At 49.4% G+C, this 21,658-nt stretch overlaps 1 protein-coding gene across 2 annotated transcripts in view; it reads right to left on the reverse strand.

The window, feature by feature from the left end:
- Positions 1 to 21,658, reverse strand: part of UNC5D (unc-5 netrin receptor D) — a 93,994-nt gene that overhangs the window by 19,488 nt on the left and 52,848 nt on the right. Inside the window, exons 5-9 of one of the 2 annotated variants that reach the window (XM_064637980.1) lie at positions 10,132 to 10,312; positions 9,631 to 9,798; positions 8,999 to 9,163; positions 5,686 to 5,718; positions 848 to 952 (exon numbers count right to left, since the gene is read on the reverse strand). In XM_064637980.1, the coding sequence (XP_064494050.1) occupies positions 848 to 952; positions 5,686 to 5,718; positions 8,999 to 9,163; positions 9,631 to 9,798; positions 10,132 to 10,312 (652 nt within the window). The remainder of the gene's footprint in view (positions 1 to 847; positions 953 to 5,685; positions 5,719 to 8,998; positions 9,164 to 9,630; positions 9,799 to 10,131; positions 10,313 to 21,658) is intronic. The other variant, XM_064637981.1, reaches the window with a different exon arrangement.

Genomic DNA, 21,658 nt, shown 5'->3' on the forward strand with positions numbered 1-21,658 from the left:
AAAAAAAAAAAAGGCCCCAAACAAACTCTGCACCATATTTCCCTTTTCTGCAGAGGGAACAGAGACATGGGGCTGCTTTCACACCCCACCAACACACCACCCACTGCAGGCAGCCCGGGCTGGGGAGAATGGCAGAACAGAACCAGGAAACATTCTGTTTTCATCACTGTTCCTGTCCCTCCCCACCTGTCTGTCCAAAGGAAATAACATTCCAGAAAACACGAGAGCTGCTCTCACTGAATGTTCTGTCCACGTTTCATGGCACTGGTGGCGTTTTTGGGGCTTCAGGGGGTTTTTACACCCATTTATTTCCCACAGACCTCAGTGCTACAACCTGCAAGTTGGGGTTCTGAAATTATCAGTAACTAACTAGCTAACTATCAGTTCTCAAATTATCAGTAACTAACTAACCACTCTTACTGGAGTAAAGAATAAGTACCTGAATAGGAAGGAACCACAGGCAGTGCTGCCTGGGTTTGCTTTGACTTGGTTCAATCTGGGCTTTTCCTAAGGCAGTGTAAAAGCTGGGGACGGGGTTTCTAGAGCCTCTGGAGCGTGGTCAGGAAGGATTCTGTGTTTGCCCAAGCTGCCAGGGCAGGGCAGTGGCAAAGGCAGCTCCCACCAGCAGGTCCTGTCCCTGCAGGACACCCTCCCTGGAGCTCTGGGGGCAAGGAGAACACGAAACCACGGCACTAACCTTGTCTGCCTGCCTTCAAATGAAACGCCTGGAGGCCTCCCAGGAGCGCAGAGGAATCAGTGAAGGAATCAATGAAGGAATCAATGAAGGAATCAATGAAGGATCAATGAAGGATCAATGAAGGATCAATGCCATCCCCCCCGTACTCACTTTGGCTGCGCCTGTAGAGCGTCACGGCCACCACCAGCACGGCCACGGCCAGCACTGCCGCCCCCAGCCCCGAGTACAGCGCGATGTCACTGGCAGTCTCCAGATCTGGGGCGAGAACAAGAGGGCACAGGGTCAGGAATGTCAGCTGGAGGGAGCAGGGGGGGCTCTGGGCAGCCCCAGAGGAGCGGGAGATGCCGGCACGGAGCAGGTCCCGGGAGCACAGAGAGCGCTGGGGAGCGACCACCCGGGAGCAGGAGCAGGTTCCTGAGGGGTCACTGCACACAGCAGAGGTTCCTCTGGTGCAGGGGGCCCCCGTGGGCCCTGCAGGTTTTCCAACGGGAGAGCTGGGCTGTGAGAGCAGCAGAGCTCGTCCCTCTGAGCTCCTGGCTGAGCTGGGCCATCCATTCCCACTCCAGTCCCCCGGGGATCACTGAGTGTGGAACTCGAGCCTCAAAGGGAGCACGAGGAGCTGCAGCCAGGAGGGCTCGGCAGGGCTTTCATCTCCTGCTGGCTCTTCCAGGGACATGCAAGTTCTAGGTTTGGATTCTGGAGCTGACCCAGGAGGTCATGGATCCTCTGAAGAGCCCGAGTGCAGATTTCCTCTCCTCCTCCCTGCTGTGTGAGCTTTAGGAAGGAACACTCCATCCTGTCCCAGCCCAGAGCAGGGCTGAGGAGACCCCCCAAACATCCCTGGGAGCCCCTTCAGCCTTTAAAATCAGGCTGGAAACTGAACCTTCCCCGTGGCTGTGCCCACACACGAACCCACAACCAAGTTTTCTACGACTCCAAACTTTGACAGCGGAGAAAAAGAATCCCTCACTCTGCCAGAAGGGATCCAAATGAAGACTGCAATATTCCATAATTGAAATATCCAGCCCTGCTGTTCTAGGTCTGCTGGGATTTGGGACAGCGTAGCATGAAATTAAATTACTTGGCAAGTGCCCTTAGTGGGTCCTTGGATGGTTCCCTCAGTGCCAGCTCCAGTTTGGGGGCAGAGAGCCACGAGCTCACCCTGGGCATCAGCTGCTCCCTGCTGGGGGGGCTCCTCCTGGCACGGGAGAGGCCCTGGGAACACCAACTGCATTTATTTACAAGTGACAGGGACAAAAAAAACAACTGGGGAATCCAGGCTGCTCAGAACCCGTGAACGAGCTGCACTGCACAGAAATAGGGCGGAAAGTTAAAAATCAGCGTTTAATAAATAGCCAATTACTGAAATTACTTAATTACTGACTGGGAGGAGGCTTGCCTTGCACTTTCCTGCGGAAAGTCAGATAACTCTATTTTAGCTGAGCTTTTTAAAATGATCCCGGAACTTCAGAAGGGTTGGGATGAAAGAAATGAAAGAAATGAGCACCTCCAGCAGCATTTCCTCGGCCTGGCACCTCCCTGGGCTGCAAAACAAGTGTCAGACAAGCGACAACCCCCCGAGCTGAACGTCCTGGGGAGGGGCTGAGCACAGGCTGCTCCTCACCCGAGGCAGCAGAGGAAACCCAGCACCCCCTTCAACCCAAAACAAATGTCTTGGAATCAAGTTTTACGAGAACCGTTATTTAGCCAAGAAAATTCTGCTGCATTTCCAAATAACCTCAGACTGACAAGGGTCCTGCTTTTGACACGTTCACAACTTGCTGAAAAGGGAAAAAAAAAAATTAATCGTGAAATTTGTGTGCAAATATCAGCTTTGAGAAGAAATCCACCTTCTGTGGCAGGTCGGGACGGGAAATCACATTAATAAACTTAAAAATAGCTCTGATCCCACTTCTCAGAACAATTCAACTGCCACACTGTTCTACTGAACCAATTACTAGAGAGAAAGGGTTTTTTCTGAAGCATTTTTTTCATGAGACCCCCTCCCCCCCTTGAAAAATGTTGTCAAGAGAATTTGAAGCATTTTTGGTGCAGCTGAGAATTGCAGAGTGTCAGCTGGGAGCTGACAGTGTAAAATGAGACTGAGGATGGAGATGGGAGACAGGACAAGGAAACACAAACCCAGAGGGTCACACCAAGACAACCCAAACCCCAACCCAAAGCCTCAGTCCCACACTGGTTTCACTCTCCAGGATCAGGAGCAGAAAGGGAAGCACAGACACTGATTACACTTCTATTTCTTCCAGTTCGCTATTCCCAAGTTGCTCTGTTGTTACAGGGAATTAATTACGAGACTCTATTGCTGACATAATTTTGGCAGGTAATGAGTGCAAGGAAGGAGGCAATAGAAGGGATGTGATGAGTGCCCAGGGGGAGGAGAAACCCAACAGCAAACGGGTTCTTTGCAGAGTGAGCTGTGGTTACTGCACCACAAAGCATCTTTAGGGCTTCCATTTTGAGCATTACTTCAAAGCAGGAAAGGGCTGAAAATCTGAATTACCTTTTCTACCTCTACTTTTATAACGTTGTGCCTGGTTAAAGAGCAGAGAGAGAACACGGAATTCAAAACAACCAGAACAAGCAAAATTGTTCTGAGGAGAAGTTTCTCTTCAGTGAATACTTTTGGGTATCCCCAGAACTTGACTTTGACACTGTTCTATAAACTCTATGATTAAAGCCTCTTACAGTTGTTCTTTCTGAGTTTCCTTTTCTTTAGGACAATGACCGTGGTTTTGTTCCAGGGAACACCTGGAAGGGTCACTCAGGTGCTCCCAAAACTGTTCCCCTGCAAGGGGAAAAACCCACCACAAAACCCAAGCAACACACAGAGCCCAGAGGCCAAGGATCTCCTTTTCAGGGTTTAGCAGATTTTCAAACAGCTTTTTGTTAAAAGAGCAAAACAAGAGGGACGTGGCATTCCTTGAATTATTCCCATGGAACAGAGCTCCATGAGAAGGAAGACTTCCCTCTTGATTCAGGATGTCAGTATTTCTTTAGAAACAACTGCTGGCTTTTTAAAGTAATTTTAATCTCTTCATCTTTCTCTCTTTTCTTACAGAGAATTCCTCTCGTGGAAGACCAGAAATTAAGGGAAAAAAGGACAGCGTGGGAAATTTGGGGAGGGGGGGAAGTTTCTGCTTTTATGTTTTCCCAGAAGGGAACAAAGTGAAAAACAAACAAACTAGGAAAGAAAACATTTATAGCCAACCAATTACTATTTAATGAGCTGCATCCTCCCAGCCCTGAGCCAGGAGGGACTCTGGCAAAGCACCACGATTTTTATCCATTTGGGTTCCAGGATCCATGTTTGTGGTAATTGCAGCCTATTTTTCACTCCACCTCCTGACACTGTTACACAACATTTATTGAAAGCACATTTGATGGTAATGAAGTTTCTATTAACTATGATTAAGTTTCATAAAGCACCTGAAGATAATTTAAGATGTGCAGGAGCAGAAAATGAAACATTTGGTTTAGTACATTAGGAACAGTAATTGATTAAATTATCTCATTTACAAGGAGTGCTTTCCAGGAGCTGTGCAGGGCACACCCTTCCCCCTCCAGCAGCAGGGTTTGGGAGCAGCTCTGAGAGGTTCCTGCAGCCCCAGCCCTGCCCTTGCTCCTGCTCTCCATCCCTCCCTTCCCGCCCGGAGCCAGTCCTGGAGCACCGGGAGCAAAAGTCAGAGACTCGTGTGAGAGGTTATTGAGGAGAACAGGTTGTTTCTCAATTATCTTCATAATTGGCTTTGATTTTGCATCACTGATGAGTCACGGAGGCCTGGACCAAGGCCCTGTTCTGCTGAACAGCAAGGAGCTGTGTTTTATGTCTCCAGCCCACAGCTACAACACAGCCCTTGCATTCCCCAGGTGTCTCCTGGGCTAAAATCAATTCCATTAAAGCTGCTTTTGGGATAAATCAGGAAATCAAGTGATTTCACTGGCATTCTTTCCAGATGCTCTATGAAAGGGGAGGTGCACAGATGAACACAAGCTGTGGCACAGCCTGGCCACAGGGACCAGCAGGGGAGGACTGGAGGAGACACAGACAGGCCAAACCCAAAAATGCTGAGGCAGCCAAGGCAACCCCAGCATGGTTCTGAGCTCCCTAACTTCCACTTTGGGTATCCTTACAAATGATTAAGAGCCAGGAATGCAGAAATCATGGAATCACAGAACCACTAAAGGTTGGAAAAGCCCCCTAAGACCACCAAGTCCAACCATCAACCAGCACCACGGTCACCACCAAGCCACGTCCCCAAGTGGGTTTGGGGACTCCACCACCTCCCTGGGCAGCCCCTTCCAATGTCTGAGCACCCCTTCCACGAAGAGCTTTTCCTAATACCCCACCTGAACCTCCCCTGGTGCAGCCTGAGGCCATTCCCTCTCATCCCATCCCCTGTTCCCTGGGGCAGAGCCCAAACCCCAGCTGGGGCTGCAGGGATGGGACAGGACAGGGACCCCCAGGGATGGGGGCAGGACAGGGACCCCCAGCTGGGGCTGCAGGGATGGGGCAGAGCCCAAACCCCAGCTGGGGCTGCAGGGATGGGGAAGGACAGGGACCCCCAGAAAGGGTGACCAGACATTCTGGACACGGGAACCCCCTCAGCAGGTGAGACAGGAAGGCTGGAGGGAGCTGAGCAAGGTCAGAGCCAGGAGTGGAACCGGATCTGGAGCAAGAAAACCAAACTCCTCTATTAATTCCTTTTTTTCTAAGCAGAAGGGCTCAGGAGATCCATCCCAGGACAAGCATTCCTGCAGGGCTCCCAGTCAGACACAAATTGCTAAGGAGTGATCACCTCTCTGGTTTTAGACCAAAGCCTATGATCACAGAGGTGCTCAGAAGACGCTTTCAGCAGATGCTAAAGCCTTTTATAAAACCTTCCGTGGCACTTAGATCCTGAACAAATAAACCAAATGGCAGAGAAGATGAGAAAAATCATATTTACAAGAGAAAAAAAACAACTTACTTTGGGATTTTATTTCATGAAGAGGTTTTTTATCTGAGAGAGAGAGAAAGAGAGAGAGAGAGAGAGAAAGTTGCACTTAATAAATTTATATGGAGCATATCTATTTCCTATATTGCTTCTGTCTCACTCTATAAATGAAACATTTTCTCCTCGTTTGCTGACAATATGAATATTTTATGTTGTCCATATTTTTCTCTTCATCTTATTTTTTTCTAAATCCCTTTCAGGATGTTTCTTTGCAGTAATTTCTCACTTGGTTAATTCGAGTATTTGAATTAGCTCTATTGGCTGCTGTTATTTATTTACATCTCAGCAAGAAGGAAGTTCAATACTTTGCAGTGGATCACTTGGCAAAGAGTCAGTTCAGAATTAATGACTTCTCTGTGTTTGATATATGGGAAGGTGAGTGATGGATACTTAAAAGTAACTCGTAAAATACAAAAACGTAAAGTATATCCATATTTATGCACCTAAACACACCCAATAATCACATCTATATGTGCATATAAGAACATACAGAACCAATGTACCACCATACATATGCAAATATGGGATAAAATTGGCTTTATCAGGATTGCAGCTCTCAAAACTGAGGCTTCTCTGTCTCCCTTGTCATAATTACAGTTACCATTTATAACCCAAAGCCTGACAAAGGAACCCAGGGCTGGTTGGAAAAAGGGAAGTGAATTTCTCTGGGATTTCTGCTGCATCAGTAACACACGTTTGGGGTCGGGTTGTTTATGGCCCAAGGGTTTGTTTGTGTTCTGGGCGCTGGGAAAAGAAATCAATAGGTTTGGAAGGTCGGGGGAAAAACAACTTTAAAGCGAACAGATAAAAGTAAAACAACAAAAAAACCCCCACCCCTCTCTTTTATGAGGCAAAGAAAAAGCTTTCACCTCTGCAAGAGAGAATTCCACCATGGAGAAGGAAGCTACTGGGAATACTGGGAGGGAATAAACACTGGAAGAACAAATGTGCAGGAAACCAGTGAGTTCCTGGGGCTGTGTGGAGCCAAAGCCACCTTTGCACGAGTCAGTCCCCATTTCCCTCCCAGCCTGGCAGCCCTGGCAGTCTTTGCTATGGATCAAACCCCAGATAATTCTTCCTTTGCATCCAAGTTTGCACCTATCCAACTGTTACAAGGGGGAGAAGAAATTCCCTGGAAGAAAAGCACTTCCAGCTGCTCCTCAGTCCAGGGCTGGACCCTCGGGATCCACCCAGAGCATCAAGGAGCAAAGGGAGGACAGGGATGTTCCAAATCCTCCTGTCAGGGATCACAGAACCCAAGGGCTGCCCCTGCTTTATCCCCATTTCCTCAACTCCAACATCCATCCCAAGGATCAGGGTTTCCTCTGCCAGCTCAGGGTCCCCCCGATGCTTCCCTGGCACCCTCCACTCTCATCCTCATTTTTTCATTTCAGTTCTCATTCGTTAACCAAAGGAAGGTCTCGTTTCTATTTTTGCCTCCCGAAAGGAACAAAGTTAACAAGTTGTGCCTGATAAATAACCTCCAAGAGATTGGTTTTCTGCAGCACAGAGCTGCATTTCCTCCACGATTCCCCACGGGAGGAGAGGCAGAGCAGGAAAGGCACATATTGGAAGATGAGCAGGGGGAAAAAAGGATTTTTAAAAAATAGGGTAATTGCATCAATTCCTATTAGCTGAGAAAGCAATTACAGTCCTAAAAATAATCTGACACAAGTATACCCCTGCAGGTCGACCCATAAAGGAGAAACTTGGTGGGGGGAGAACCAGGAGACACTGAACACTCCAGTCCAGCTGAATCCATATGGAAACACAGCCTTTGGAGCAGGGATGGAGGTGTTGGAACAACCTGGGCTGGTGAGAGGTGTCCCTGCCCGTGGCAGGGGGTGGAACGAGATGAGCTTTAAGGTCCCTTCCATCCCAAACCATTCCATGATTTTATGATTCCACAGGACACTCCCTGGCACTGCCTGGCCCAGCCAGAGGAGGGGATGAGATGTTTGAAACCCAGAGAGCTCAGAGGGCAGAGCTGCCCCAGCTCCCCTGGGTACCCAGACAAAGGCACAGGGATGGATGGATGCACCGACACGTACAGAGTTCCCCTCTGGGAATTTTACAAGGCAGCTTTTATCTTTCCTACCATGAAAACCAGGCTTGCTTTAGGGGACACAGACACCAGATGATTAAAAAAAAGTAAAAATAAAAAAAGTAAAATAACGTTGCCCTGGTGCCACGTCTGTGAACAGAACCCCAAACACACAGACCCCCTCCCTCTCATTTCGTTTGACCAGCCTGTGGATTCTTTGATTATATAATAAAGCTTCAGAGGGCTTTATCCCAGAAGAGCTCCTAGGAATGCACTGCTGGAATCAGCAGTAAATATCACAGTGGTCTTGAGAAACAAGCAACAAGCTCAGCACCATCCTGTGACCCCTGAGAAGGGCCAGACTGACCCTCAAGTGATCACAGAGTGAAAGGAGAGACAGACAGCAGGAGTGCTGGGTACCCCTCCCACCAAAACCCAACCAGATCTCATCTAAGGTCTCAGGTGGAAGTGTCTCTGCAGCCTGAATAAATACACAGGATGCTCTCTGCCATCAGGAAAATATTCAAATCTCAGGGCAAAAGAGAAAGTTCGGGGCAACGTAGGACCACAGAAACAAAGACAGGGGACTAGTTAAACATAAAATCAAGCAAAAGCAGACTTATTCCTGTTCACAGCTTTCAGCCCTGGCACTCCTGACTGCTCCCACAGCTGCCATTCCCCCTGGCGAGGTGACAGTCCCTCCACAGGGACAGGGAGCAGGCTCAGGGCTGGAATGAAGGTGCCAATTCCTCCCTGCACAGCCCTGCCACAGCTGCAGGGCTCCTTTCCTGGCTCCCACTTGGTTGTTGATAGTAACAGCTACCAAGTGCCAGATGCTTTCCAGACATTCATGAAGGGCAAATCCTTTCCCAGGGAGCTGCAGATCTGCCTGTATTTAACTCCTGCTTTAAAGGCAACAAATGGAGTAAACTGTGACCTGGAGCAGCTCCTGCACCAGGAGTTCCCTGTTGGTGCCCTGCCCCTTGACTGGCAAGGAAAGGCAGGAGCCTGAGGGGCACATCCCATGGGCCAGGTTGTGGTGGCCACAGCTACACACTGCAAACCCCCTGTGCTTGGATTTTTAGAGTCACCTGACCATTCCTGGGCAGAGCGTGTGCCAGGCAAACCCGGTGGCTCCGGAGCCGCCGCGGATCCCCCCGGAACCACCTCCCTCGTCACAGCAGGTGCCACATTCCCATCCCAGCCCCGCTCCCGGGCCACCCCAGCTCGGTGCCAGCTCACCTTGGATGCAGAGCCCCTCGGTGCAGTTCTCTGACTCCTGGCCCAGCCCCTCGCAGAACTTGCCCCCGTTGCGGGGTGGGGGAGCGATGCACTCGCGGACCCTCAGGTGCTCACACTCGGGGCTGCACACAGACCACTCGCTCCACACCTCCCAGCTGCCATCCACTGCCAGGGGGGGAAGAAAACCAGCGTCAGCATCAGCACTGCTGTGGTTCCAGGTCCCACAGGAACGCCTGTGCCACGTCTCTCCCCCATAACCCCACGTTAAACACTTGAAAGCAAATTTCTCCCAGCTAGAGAACACTTTTAAGTAAAGTTATTATCTTAGGGTTTTGTGCTTATCTTCCTGCTGTTACCAAAATCAGCTCCCCCTTTTCCCACTCCCCCAGCACCCCCCCAGTTACAGGATTTCTCACTCTGAGCCAGTTGCTGGTTCGTTGTTGAGGGTTCTGTCAGTGCAAATCACAGCATGGATGAGGAGCCATGAGGAGTGGCTGTCACTGCTGCTACAGCGGGCTCTGAGCTCCAGCCTGAGCAGGGCTGTATCTCCCCCCTTCCTTCCTCTCAAAGCCCAGCTCTGCCCGGCACCAAAAACCATCCCAGCCAATGTGACACCCTGAGTGGGGACTCACCGGGGCAGAGGGAGGTGCAGGTGATCTTCTGCACGGACATGCCCTCACAGAAGGCCCCCCCGTTGAGGGGGGCAGGGTTGGTGCAGGTCCGGGAGCGTTTCTGCCAGCCCCGACCGCAGCGGGCGTTGCAGTTGGACCACTCTGTCCACGACGACCACCCCCCGTTCACTGCAAAACACAACCACAGAACGGGGCTCAGGCTGTGCCAGGGGGGGCAGGAGACACCCAGCAACAAATCCCACTGGGGGGGACTCCTCCTGACGGCCCTGGGACTCGGGGTGTTAAATCCCACTGGGGGGGACTCCTCCTGACGGCCCTGGGATTTGGGGTGTTAAATCCCACCACAGGGAACTCCTCCTGACGGCCCCGGGATTCGGGGTGTTAAATCCCACTGGGGGGGACTCCTCCTGACGGCCCCGGGACTCGGGGTGTTAAGGACACCCGGCTGGCAGCAGGGAGAGCCCCCCCAGCGCAGTGCCCAGGGGGAGCCCTGGCACTGACCGTACACCACCACGGTGGCAGACATGCTCCTCCTCTTGGCCACGATGTTGGCAGCCATGCAGGTGTAGTTGCCCGAGTCCGAGAGCCGCGCCTGGCGGATGATGAGGTTGTGGTCGGCCCTGGTGTCGATGTTCTCGTCCAGGTTGGAGTCGATGGGCTCCTCGTTCTTCAGCCACTCCACCTGCACGGGGAAGGAGCAGAGCAGAACATGAAGGAGGTTCTCAAAACAGCAGCACCTGGGCTAATCACCTCATTAATCTTGTTAATGCTTTATTTTATTGGTAACTCAGAAAGGCTGATCTTGGCTCACAGAACACAGAGGAAAATCTCAACCGAGAGAGAATAAGAAATATTTTTAAGCACTGCTCTTGGTGCTCTGTGCTTTATATGGTCAAACAAGCAGCCAACTGTCAGTTAAGGTTCATATGAGACTGGGATGGCACATAAGAAGTATTATTAATTCTATTTTTTTGAGAAGAAACAGAGAGACACTGAACTGTCAGTAAAGAGACACTGAAGTGACACTACAGACAAAATTGCTTGACACCACAAACAGTGGAAGAGCCAAGTCATCATAACAGATTCCCAATTTCCATAAACATCCTTAAAACAGAGGCCATTAATGTCTGCTGTCACGGCACACAAGCACCACGAGATGCTGTGTATAATATATTTCAATGCATCTTCTCGAGTTCACCAACACGTCTCTGAGCAGCCCCAGGAATCATCTGCAAGGCATTTCTCCACTTGAAACATTAAAAACAAACAAATAGTTAAGGCATGGCAAGCTGCTCTTACAGAAGTGAAAAATTAAAAATAGAAGCAAAATCAACTGATTCTACTAAAAGGCTGAAGACATGTGAGTCATTTTACTGGCTTTTCTGGACCTGAAGGAGTTATGGCTGGGCCCTGGAGTCAAACACCCTTCTCAGCTCAGTTCGGATGAATAACCTTGTTTAGTAACTTGTGGAAGGACTTGGAAGTTCATGGTAATGAGCTTATGGACTGGGGAGCTGCAGGCACTCATTAGCGCTCTGCTCTGCGCAGATGGGCTGCAATTTGTGCCTTTTCCAGTTTATAAACAAAGCTGCAAAAGCTGACCAGCAAAGCCAATTACAGCCCGTGCCAGGCAGCAGGTTCCCCTTCCAGGAGCATCACTGGGGTGGGGTGGCTGGGACAGGAGGTGTGGGAGGGATGGATCCATCCCCCCCATCCTGGACCACGGCTGGAGACTCGCCTGGGAAAGACTCTGGGTCTGGGGCACTTTATCCCACACCAGGACCATGGACTTAAACAGTTTTTTTACACATCATTTTACACATCTGGGTAAAAGAGCATCCAGCTCTGACTCCCTTCCCTGCCATTCCTTCCCCCAGCCAAGGGACACCTCCCCTGTGCCAGCAGTGCCAAACCCTTCCCTGAGCAGCATCTCCTGGAGCACATCCCACTTTCCTCCGCTCTGAGGCACGGAACAACCAAGGAATCTGTTTGCTGCTCAGTCTCCCTTCTGCAGTTAACTTTAATCCTAATTGTCCAAGGGGGTTTCAGCACAGAAATTAGGAATGCAATTTAAATTATGGAGCAGCCACGGGAGCATAAATCAAGTGACAGAAACTCGATGGTTGTGCTCAGAACCGAAAGCACTTCTGTGCAGAGAAATGTTCAGAGCAGTGACAAACACGTCCAGCACTCCCAGAGTTCACTGTGTCACCAGTGCATTGATGAATTTTGCATGTTGGCTCTGAGCAGGGCAGGGATTTTGGGGACAGGAGGGTTCAGTGACCCCATTCCTGTCACTGTTCCAGGAGGGAGCACACTCTGCTCCCGCGTTTGCTGGGACTGAGAGGTTTGGGGAATGAAAAACACTGACACTAAAGCAAAGCCTTTAGAGGAATGATGATCACAGCAAAGGGAGAACATTAAACAGGCAGAACATAAACACCAAAGTGCTGAGACATGAGATCAAACCAGGGTTTGTTCCAGGGGACACGTGGCACCTTCTCCTTCTCATCCAGAGTGGATGGCACTGCCAGCACTCCCCTCACTCAGCCTCCCCCTCCCTTGAAGAAAATCAGCCTTATTCCGAGCCATTCCCTGCCTCTGCCTCGGCAGGGGGGTGCTTTCCAAGATGGAGAACTAAGGGATGAACTTCTGGGATGAAGGGATAAATTTAAAGGGCTCGTGGTGCCAAAAGATGGGTGTCACTGGCAGGGATGTGACCTTTGGGAGAATCCAGCCCACACAAATACAAACAAACCAAGCAAGGAAAATAAAGGCAACAAAGCATCTGCAATGTCTCCACACTGAAATGAGCAGCAGGGTCCTGAACTGCAACCTCTGAAGAGCAGACCCAAAACTCATCAGCATTTAACTCCCTTCCCTTTGTCACCAGTGGAGGTCACACAGCTGCTTGTAACAGAATTACGTCCTTTTCTTTTTAAGAATTAGTCCATCTGAAGATCTTAAATGTTTCTATATTGAACCAGACTTAAAACTTGCTGTAATATACCATAAGTTTTTATAAAGATATCTGGGGTTTTTTCCCCTGAAATTCAGTCTGCTCAGAATTAAAATACCCCCATTGTTTCTTAGGAAGGCTAATCAGGGAATGATCTGCAGAGGCAGTGCAGGGGCAGATGGGGATTAACTCAGCCCCTCCGAGCTGGGTGGCAGCAGCAGCCGAATTAGCATAATCAGAAATTTGTTCCAATTACAGAAAGCAATTATCAAAGCCCAGCTTACAGCACTATCAAAGTAAGATCAGCTAATACCCCACATCCCACGTAGATTACAATGGGTGTCAGAGAACTCTTCTTCTCCAAAAATAAACCTCATCCCACCTCAGCCATGTCCCTGTCTCCTGGCACAGGTTAAACCTCTGCCCATCTCAGGGGGGGCAGCTGTGGCCTCCACGAGAACAGAGCGTTACACCCCAAAATCTGGGCTGCTTTGGAGCCCCAGGGGGAGACCACAGGAGCATTTTTTTCCCCTCAGACCAGCCCAGTGTTGGCCTTTCCACAGGCAGGCATCACCCATGAAATTCCAGGAGCAAAATGACCCAACTTCCAGAGGAGGAAACAACACTCCCCTGGCTCTGAATCACTGCTGCTCTGCCAGGTTTGAGGGAGGCTGCACAGCTGGGAAACCTCCTGTAAGACTAAAGAATGTTCCTATTTGCAGCAGCAGAAATTACCTTTGCTTGGCTGGTTTTAATACCAAACTTACCTGAGTTATTTATTTTAACATTTATTATTTAAACCTTGAAGATGAGAGCAGGTCAGAGAGCAGGTATGGCTCTGGAATGGTTTGATGCACTACTTCTCCAGCAGCTGCTCAGTGTGACTCAAACATCCCAGGACCTGGCTGCACAGGACTCAATTTCTGGTTCTTTCTGGTGATCTCATTTGAGGATACAAACCCACCAGCAGCAAATACAGCCCTCAGCTCTTGTGGGCACACGTGATAATTTGGCAGGTCAGAAGACAAAAGACCTCAGTGCCCCTGATTCTGGCTTATCCTCTCCTGCCCTTTAAACACAACATCTGACTTTCTCGTGTGGTCAATCCCCAGAGTACATATATATCAGAGATAATATAGTTAGAATGTCAGCTCCTCTTCAAGAGACAATCAATTGCTCTCTCCATGCAAGATAAACACTTCAGGATCTGGAGATGGGAAAGGTCAACACCTGACTCCTGACAACACAAAGGTTTCTTGTAGCATCGTCAAGATCCCGCTTTTAAACAGTCTCCCTCTCAGCTGGAAAAGCAGCAAACACCTCCTTACCTCCCTCTCAGACCTAGCAGGACACTCCTGCTCCTAAAAACTCCAGCTGGAGAAGTCTTGCTTAGTGTTACAGCTGGGCTGGGGGAGATGGGCAGGGCAGTGCCCCAGTTCCAGGGATGCATTAAAGGGCAGAATCTTTGTTCCTTTTATTTTCCTTTCCTCCCCAGGACTCAAGCAAGCAGCACTAAATCACTGTGGGAGTTTAACACAGAACAAAGGCCAGTTTGGTGGATACAAACATCCTCCTTATGATCCCTTCCTTGTTTCACCAACACAATCAGCCCCCATCCATCTCCCAGCCCAGCGCTGCAGACACGGGCAGCAGGTCGGCTGTACCTGCTGCATCCCTCAGATTAATCCACCCAGGGAATGCTGCTCCCCAATCATTTAATCACAGTGCTGTCACACTGGGCTGGTAAGCATATTTTTCCTTCATTAGATTGAATGTATAATCTCATTACACAAATCTGACACGCTGACTAACTCATAAATCAGCCCGGGCTGCTCCTGGTCGTGCTGGGGGAAGCTCAGAGGAACGTTTGCTTTGAAGGGATGTACTTGGTTGTTGCAAGAGGGATCATCTGAAAACTTGAGTGCTGCTAATACCCATTTTCTGTGTTATTATCTCCCTTTATGTGGCTGCACAAGCCCCCACCAGCAAGGGAAGCCACGAGAGAAATCCTCACTGGTGGCAGCTCCAGGGCACGGCTCGTCCTCTGAGCTCTGCCCACTCTGGGCTGTTTGTGTGCTCTGGAACCCCAACAAACGTTCCTAGGGATGGAAAACCCAGAGAAGGGAACACAGGCTACCAGGGGAGGGGGTGAGTCAAAATGAAATCAGAATCAGGATAATGGGAGAGGTGACAGCCTGGACGTGGGTATCAATTTATAGTGGGAAAGGTGGGCAAGGAGCTGACTCAGACGGGCTATTTTAAATCACTGCAATGAAGATCCACTGCTAAATATGCCACTGCTGATGGTACATTGTCTGATTGTTAAAGATATCATCAGATCCCAAAGAAGTTTGCCCTTATTCCTATTTTTGGAGGAATCGGTGTCTGCCATTAACTGGGGTTTATGGCCATGCACAAAGGATGAATGAATCAGCACTAATGAGCCCCAAGGTCGTTAGGTGGGCTTGGCTGGGAGCTTTCCAGGGGGGCAGTGCACACCCAGGACCTGGCTCCAGCTATTTTCTGGTAAGCAGCAATAAATGCTGCTGGTGAGGCTCAAACCCTGGTCCTTGGGCTGCAAAGCCCAAAAATGAGGGGGAGCAGCTGAGGCCCAACTGCAGCTCCTCTGGGTTTGAATAACCCAGAAGCCAAGGGGGTGGAGTGACCCCCAGGTCTCATCCTAAACCAGGCAGTGCACACTGGCTGTTTCCTGTGGATCAGGAATTTCCCTGTGGATTGGGATGGGCAGGAACAAAGAGCCCAAGGCAGGGAAGGTGCTCCTGGTGCCACATCACTGAGGTTTTCCCTGCTTTCAATGCACAGACACTTGGAAAGGAATGAAAAGTGCTGCTGACACTGAAAAAAAAGCCCTTTTTAGATAAGATTATTGGCACTGCTGTTTGCAGTGTTTAGCCAACGTGGCATCCTGATAGGCAGAACCACATCCCTGGGAAATCCCTGGAGATAAGAAAATCATCACAGGCAGCTCTGCAGTAATTGAAACCAAAGCCTGTTCTGCCACCCCAGCAAACAAGGCTGTGATTTGACTGATCTCAAGAGCTCTGGTGGATCTTTAAGACATGATGTTGCTCTTTTTTTCGTTAGCAGCCCTTCAGATATGATAATTTCAAGACAGTAATTGGGAGCTCTCACCAACAGAAACATCCTTTGGATCCATCACTGACTCACGGGTTTGTGCATATTGGAAAGAGCAATTAACCTCAAACTCTGCATTTAAAGAAATACATTGTTAGTTAACAAATGTGTAACATTTACGTTGTGTCACTGAAAACTAAAGGCAACAGAACACCAGATTCACAACTTAGTGGTTTCTCCTAGAGCTGTTGGCACTGATGCTCCTCCAAATCCTTCAGTCAAAACCCACATCCCAGTGAAGTCTGCAAATCCTTGTAGGACCCTCTCTCACAATTATCTGCATAATTATAAACAGAATGATAAAAGTCTCATAACTTCTCCTTTCATGTTCAAGCATTCAAAATTAAGCACATTTCTGAAAACAGGACCAGAAAAACACACACCACTGCAAAGCAGCACATCAAACCCAGAAAAGCCCCAAAGCACATGTCTGTATAAAAAGGAATTATCTATTCAGGGGAACTACAAAGTTATCTCCCTTCTTTTTTCTTTTCATTTCAGCAATCTAATTCAGAAGTGCTTTGCTCCAGCGTTTCTATTCCATGACCTCGGTACCCCCCTGGCTGTATTGATTTATTCACAACAAGTCAAATCTCAGAAGGAAAACAAACATTTTTTTTGCTGCTGGAAGAAAACAGCATCCACAGTTCCCTTGTCTGCCTGGAAGGCAGCACGTGCCCTCACTGTGGAGAGAGCATCCAAGGGGTGCTGCCCAAAAAAGGGCACCTGAGCAGGGACTAAAATGCTCTCAAGAGCTGCTAAATGTACAGAGTCAGCAGAAGAGGCACCTGGACTGCTGCAGATGTTCCCAGCTTTTATTTAAATAATGAAATAAGTATTTAAAAGAATTTTAAATTATGAAACAATTTAAAAAAAAAAAAAAAGGGATCGTAACGAAGCAAAAATAAAAAAAATAAAGCTCACCACGAACCTGAGCTGCACAACCAGCTCCCCCAGCCCATGGAACTGCAGGTCTGTGCAACCCCCTGCCCTTTTATTGCTCACTCACCCAGAACACAAGCCAGAATGTGAACAGAGCCAGGAGATGGGAGGCTCTGTTTCTGCATAGTGAGCAATGGTTGTACAGAGCAGTCCCAGGTCAAACAAACCAGCTTCAGCTGAGCAGAAGTTCTGCAGAATGAAGAGACCTGTCACCAGGTCACCACATTCTGGAGGGTCAGTGCAGCCCAGCAGGTCCTGTGTCACCCTCACCTGCACAGTTCTCAATCTTTGCTGTGAAATTATGAAATTGCTCTTAAAAGCAGCTGAAACCCTAAATCTGACTGACAGATAAATCCCAGCTGAGACACCCAGCACACACCCAGCTCGGGCTGCAAAGGGAAACGTCTTCAGTGAGAAATGAAACCCATTTACTGCACTTGGAGCTAACACCCCCTAAAAGTAAAGCAAATATTGCTATTCCAGGCACAAGAGCTGAGATCTGCGAGCACCTGTACAAATGCAGGCTGTTTGCATTTAGCAATCACCCTCTGCTGTCTGGAGCAGAGCAGGATTCATTGCAGGCCATAACTCAGAGCCTGGTTTACTGCAGCCCCATTATCCTCCACTTCCCATTTCGGTGTGTGCAAGCCCCATAAATACCCAAAGCCATGTAAAACGGGCTCTCACCACTCTTGGAATACTTGCAGCTTTTGAATTTTATGTGGGTTTCGCGTTCTGTTGATGTGCCTGCAATGGAATATGCACTGCCCAGAAGAGAAATCATTTTACATTTCCATTAAAGGCTCCAGTGGTAAATAAACCCTTGGAAACTCAGGCAGATATTCCTGGGAACGTCTACAGCAGTCCATTAAAACGTCAAAAATCTGTGTTAAACATCTGAAAAAATAGCACTGGATACAACACATTTAAATCTTAAATATATGCATATATTATGTGATAAAGATATTTTAGAGTATTCCACAAACCTCTGCAGAGCACTCAACAGTAATAGTTCAGTAACAGTAAACTATCAGTAATAGTTTAGCACAACAGCTGTCCTTTTATTATGAAAAAATGGAAACCACAAACCCACAACAAAAAAAAGAAAATAAGCAAACAAAAAGAACCCAAACCCCACAAAAAAACCCCACCCCAACAAAAGCAGGCAGGAGGTGCAGGAAGAGCTGCAAGTTGCTTCTAATGCTCAGATAAGAGCTACTCAGAGACCTGGTCTCAGAGAGTATTTATGAATAAGAAAGGATTTAGGATGAATTTTAATTCCACCCCACCCTGCAGGTCTCACCTCAGACACCTCAGCATCGTCCTGGTAAAGAGAAGCAGAGTCCAGCAAGCTCAAGGTTTGCTTTGGGTTCACTTCTTTGAAAGCCTGAGGTCTATAAACACTTGTCTCTGCTGTCACCTGGCACTTCAGCACCAAGGCAGGGACACTTCTAAGGGACAGGGTTTATTAACCCACCCCAGGGCAGCTCCAGCCCCATTTCACAGGACTACCAGTCTCACACCTTCTCCACATTTAAGACACACCAAGGTCACCCCAAAGCCAGGGCTCAGGAAGGTGCCACAAACTCCTCCTGCTGCTGAATTTCAGAGCAGGACGTGGCAGCTCCCTGTCCAACCGAAGAAACATTTAAAATCCTGATTCCCAAGTGCACTGAACGAAACAGGAGCAGCCCCTGACAGCTGGAGGGATCCAAAGCCCTTCTGGCCCTGAGGAAGAGCAGCAGTGATGTTCCTCCAGCAGATCACAGCACCTGGCTGAGGGATTACCAGCTACAACGGGAAGAGCTTTTTCTTTTGCTCCCGAACCAAAAAGAATTAATATTTCACTCTCTGAAGCACTAATAAGGGAGAACACACAGGACAGAGATTATCCCAGACCTCATTAAATGGGTATTGCCTGTTTTCCAGGTTCCAGCTGGTTTGACAACAGCCAGGGAGCAACACCAGGACTGAAGGAAGCAGGCAGGGAGCAGGAACTGCCAGCAGTGAACCAGAGGGGGGGGGTGATTTATTCTGTTTGCTGACTGCTGCAGGATCTATTAAGCCCCACTGATTCCCCCTGAGCTGGTCAGAGCTGCACAAAGTGACAGAACTGAGGGGCCCCCGTCCTTCACTGCTCCACTCTGAGGGGAAATGGTCCTGTCACGGCTCCAGCTCAGCTCAGTGAGTTCTTAAAACCAACAGAAAGAAAAATACCCTCTGGCAGGAGCAGAGGGAAGCACTGAGGGGTGATTAGGGTTCCCAACCTGCCAGCATTATGGATCTGAAATCCCACCAAAGCTGCTTTAGACAGCCAGGGTAATGGGTCTGAGCAGCACTGGGTCGTGGTGATGGCAGGGCTGTGATGGCAGGGCTGTGACACCCAGAAAATCACAGGACAACGGGGATTTCTCAGGGATTTCTCAGGGATCGAGGCTTAGGACCTATTTAGAAACCCACAGCTGTACCTCCACTGCACTTGGGGCAGAACAACAGAAAAATAACCTGAGAGGCTTCACTTCTTCAGAGAAGAGTTATTTAAAAGCAGAATGAGGAGAAAGCACTGCACAGAAAGGAGGAGAGCTGAAGATGCTGACACTCAGCACATACAGAGGCAGCAACAAGCTTGTCAAGCACTGCAAAAAGGATCTGTCATGTTTTATGCCTTCCTCCCTCCCCCCCCCAAAAAAAGAAGAGTTTCAAGAAGCTGAAGAGAGCACAGACTGGAGCAAACCTATTTAAAGGAAGACCAAAAGGTCAGCTGAGAAGATAAGGGATGCATATGCCAGGAAATTCCCTTGAGGAGACGTAGAGGAGAAAAGAAACAAGAGGTCTTATTCTGTATTGTACTGCACAAAATGGAGCAGTGCCCATACAAAGATCAGAATTCCATGAACAGGAGGGCAAATCCATCCATCCATCCATCCCACCTGCTGACTGACCCCTGTGCTGAGCTCTGGCTGCAGGGCATCAGGGTTTGGGTGACCCCAGGCTGGACCCCACAAATGCCTCCTTCCAGGACTGGGATGAACGAAGAGGAAAATGCCCAAGAACTCGGGGAGCAAACAGAGAGTCCCCTGAGCTCTGCTGGGCCCCCCCTCCCACCTTCCCTGTGTTTCCAGCAGGCTGAGCTGGGTGAGCTCCAGTTTCCCCCTCCCATCCCCGGGGCTGCACTGAGCCCCACACAGGACCTGAACCGAGCACAGAGTGTGTTTTATGCCAGCTGCAGGTCAAGGATATGCTCTAAAAATCATCTAAAAGCAGCGTGAGGCTTCCCTGGTGCTGAGCCCCAGGAGTGCCCCGTGAATAACTGCTGTGTCTGCTGGGAACCTGCAGGGCAATGAACTGAACCTGCAGGGGCAGAGCAGGAAACCAGCACAGCCAGAAATCAGCACAACCCCGGGGTGAGGAGCACTCCACCTCAGTAACACACTGCACTGGTCTGAGCTGTGCAAAGGCTCCTCTGCAGCCCCAGGATTTGTGTGAAGGGAGGGAACTGCCCAGGGAGAGCAGCAGGAGATGCACCTCGAGGAACACGTCGTGTGTCGTGTCCCTGTCAAACACACTGCTGTAAAAACATCCCTCTAATGGAGAAGCTGCTCTTCCCTTCGTGGATTCCTGCAGGGTGTTCCCCAGACCACAGGCTGTGTGTGATGGGCAGGGCCAGCCCTGCTGAGCAGACACGGATCCTCATCAGCCACGAGGCTGAAGGTGTGGCTCTGGCAAACCCAACATCCAGCTCCACACCTTCAGCCCTCCCTCCCCTCTCATTCCCATCCTGCCAGTGCAGAGCAGAACCCCAGAAACAGTCCCAGCAATGCAGGGGGGGCTCAGAGAGCCCAGCCTGGGTCCCCCCTGGCAGCACAACCACACCCAGAGCAGGGGGATCCCTCTGGGAGCTCAGCTGATCCCAGGAGGATCCCTCACTGCTCCCCGGGGCACACAGGGAGCCAAAGGAGCCTCTGCTGCACACAATTAATAAAATCTCCATGGGGAGAAGCTGCTGGGGGACCGAGAGCCAGAGCTGACTCTTCCCCAGGCCAACTCCACATCAATAGTGAGAGGAATGGCTCTGCTCCCACAGAGCCCGTGCCAGCAGAGACTCTGCTAGATTTGAATCAACACTTGCCACAGCAGGGGATTTTCAGCTGTTCTATTTAAATGCTGAATTTTCTTTTTTATTTCGATGCTTAACTCATAAAAACTGAATTTATTTGGGTTGGGTGCTGATGCCTGCAAGCACAGCTGCTCACCAGCTCTCTCTGCTCGCTATGTAAATGCATGAGAAGAGGATTCAAAACCTTTTTTGTCTGCCCAGCATCAAGATTTGGGTTTTCTTTCTCTCTTAGTGCTGTAAGTGATGCACCCAGAGAGCCCCAAATCCCAAGCAGAGGTGTGCACAATGGTCTCATGCTCTCATCTCCAGAATTAAAACCCTGCTGCTCCCTGTTTGTAATCCCTGGATTGTTTGCTTTCACTGGCATGTTATTCAGCTTAAAGACTATTTACCAAACTGAGCTTTGCCCCCACGGTGTCACAGGAGCTTCCAATTCCTGGGAAATTCACTGACCCACGCCGAGTTTTAAGCCACAGACACTTTAAACTCATTTAAACTATGGATCCAGACCTTTAATGCATCCTCTCCTAACTGTCTTTATACCTCCTGTGTGCAGAAATGAACACATACAAGCAGATTTAATCTGGGTGTTCTTATTGCTGCTGGTGGAAGCCTCACCCCCTCTGAGCAGATGGAAGGAACAGACATTTCTCCCAACAGAACTTCACCAGGAGGAATTCTCTGCAGAGAATCACCTCCCTGTGAGGGCTGATCTCCATCCCTGCGTCCTCCCACCCCACAAATAACTGACCCCATTAAAGGATCAGCCCCAGGAGGCACCACTGGCCTGTGCTGACCCCTCGGGGGGCTCAGAGCTGGTGCTGCTCAGTTCCAAACCTTCTCCTGCCCAAAGG

Source organism: Pseudopipra pipra, chromosome 28, assembly GCF_036250125.1.
Source record: "Pseudopipra pipra isolate bDixPip1 chromosome 28, bDixPip1.hap1, whole genome shotgun sequence".
NCBI lineage: Eukaryota > Metazoa > Chordata > Aves > Passeriformes > Pipridae > Pseudopipra > Pseudopipra pipra.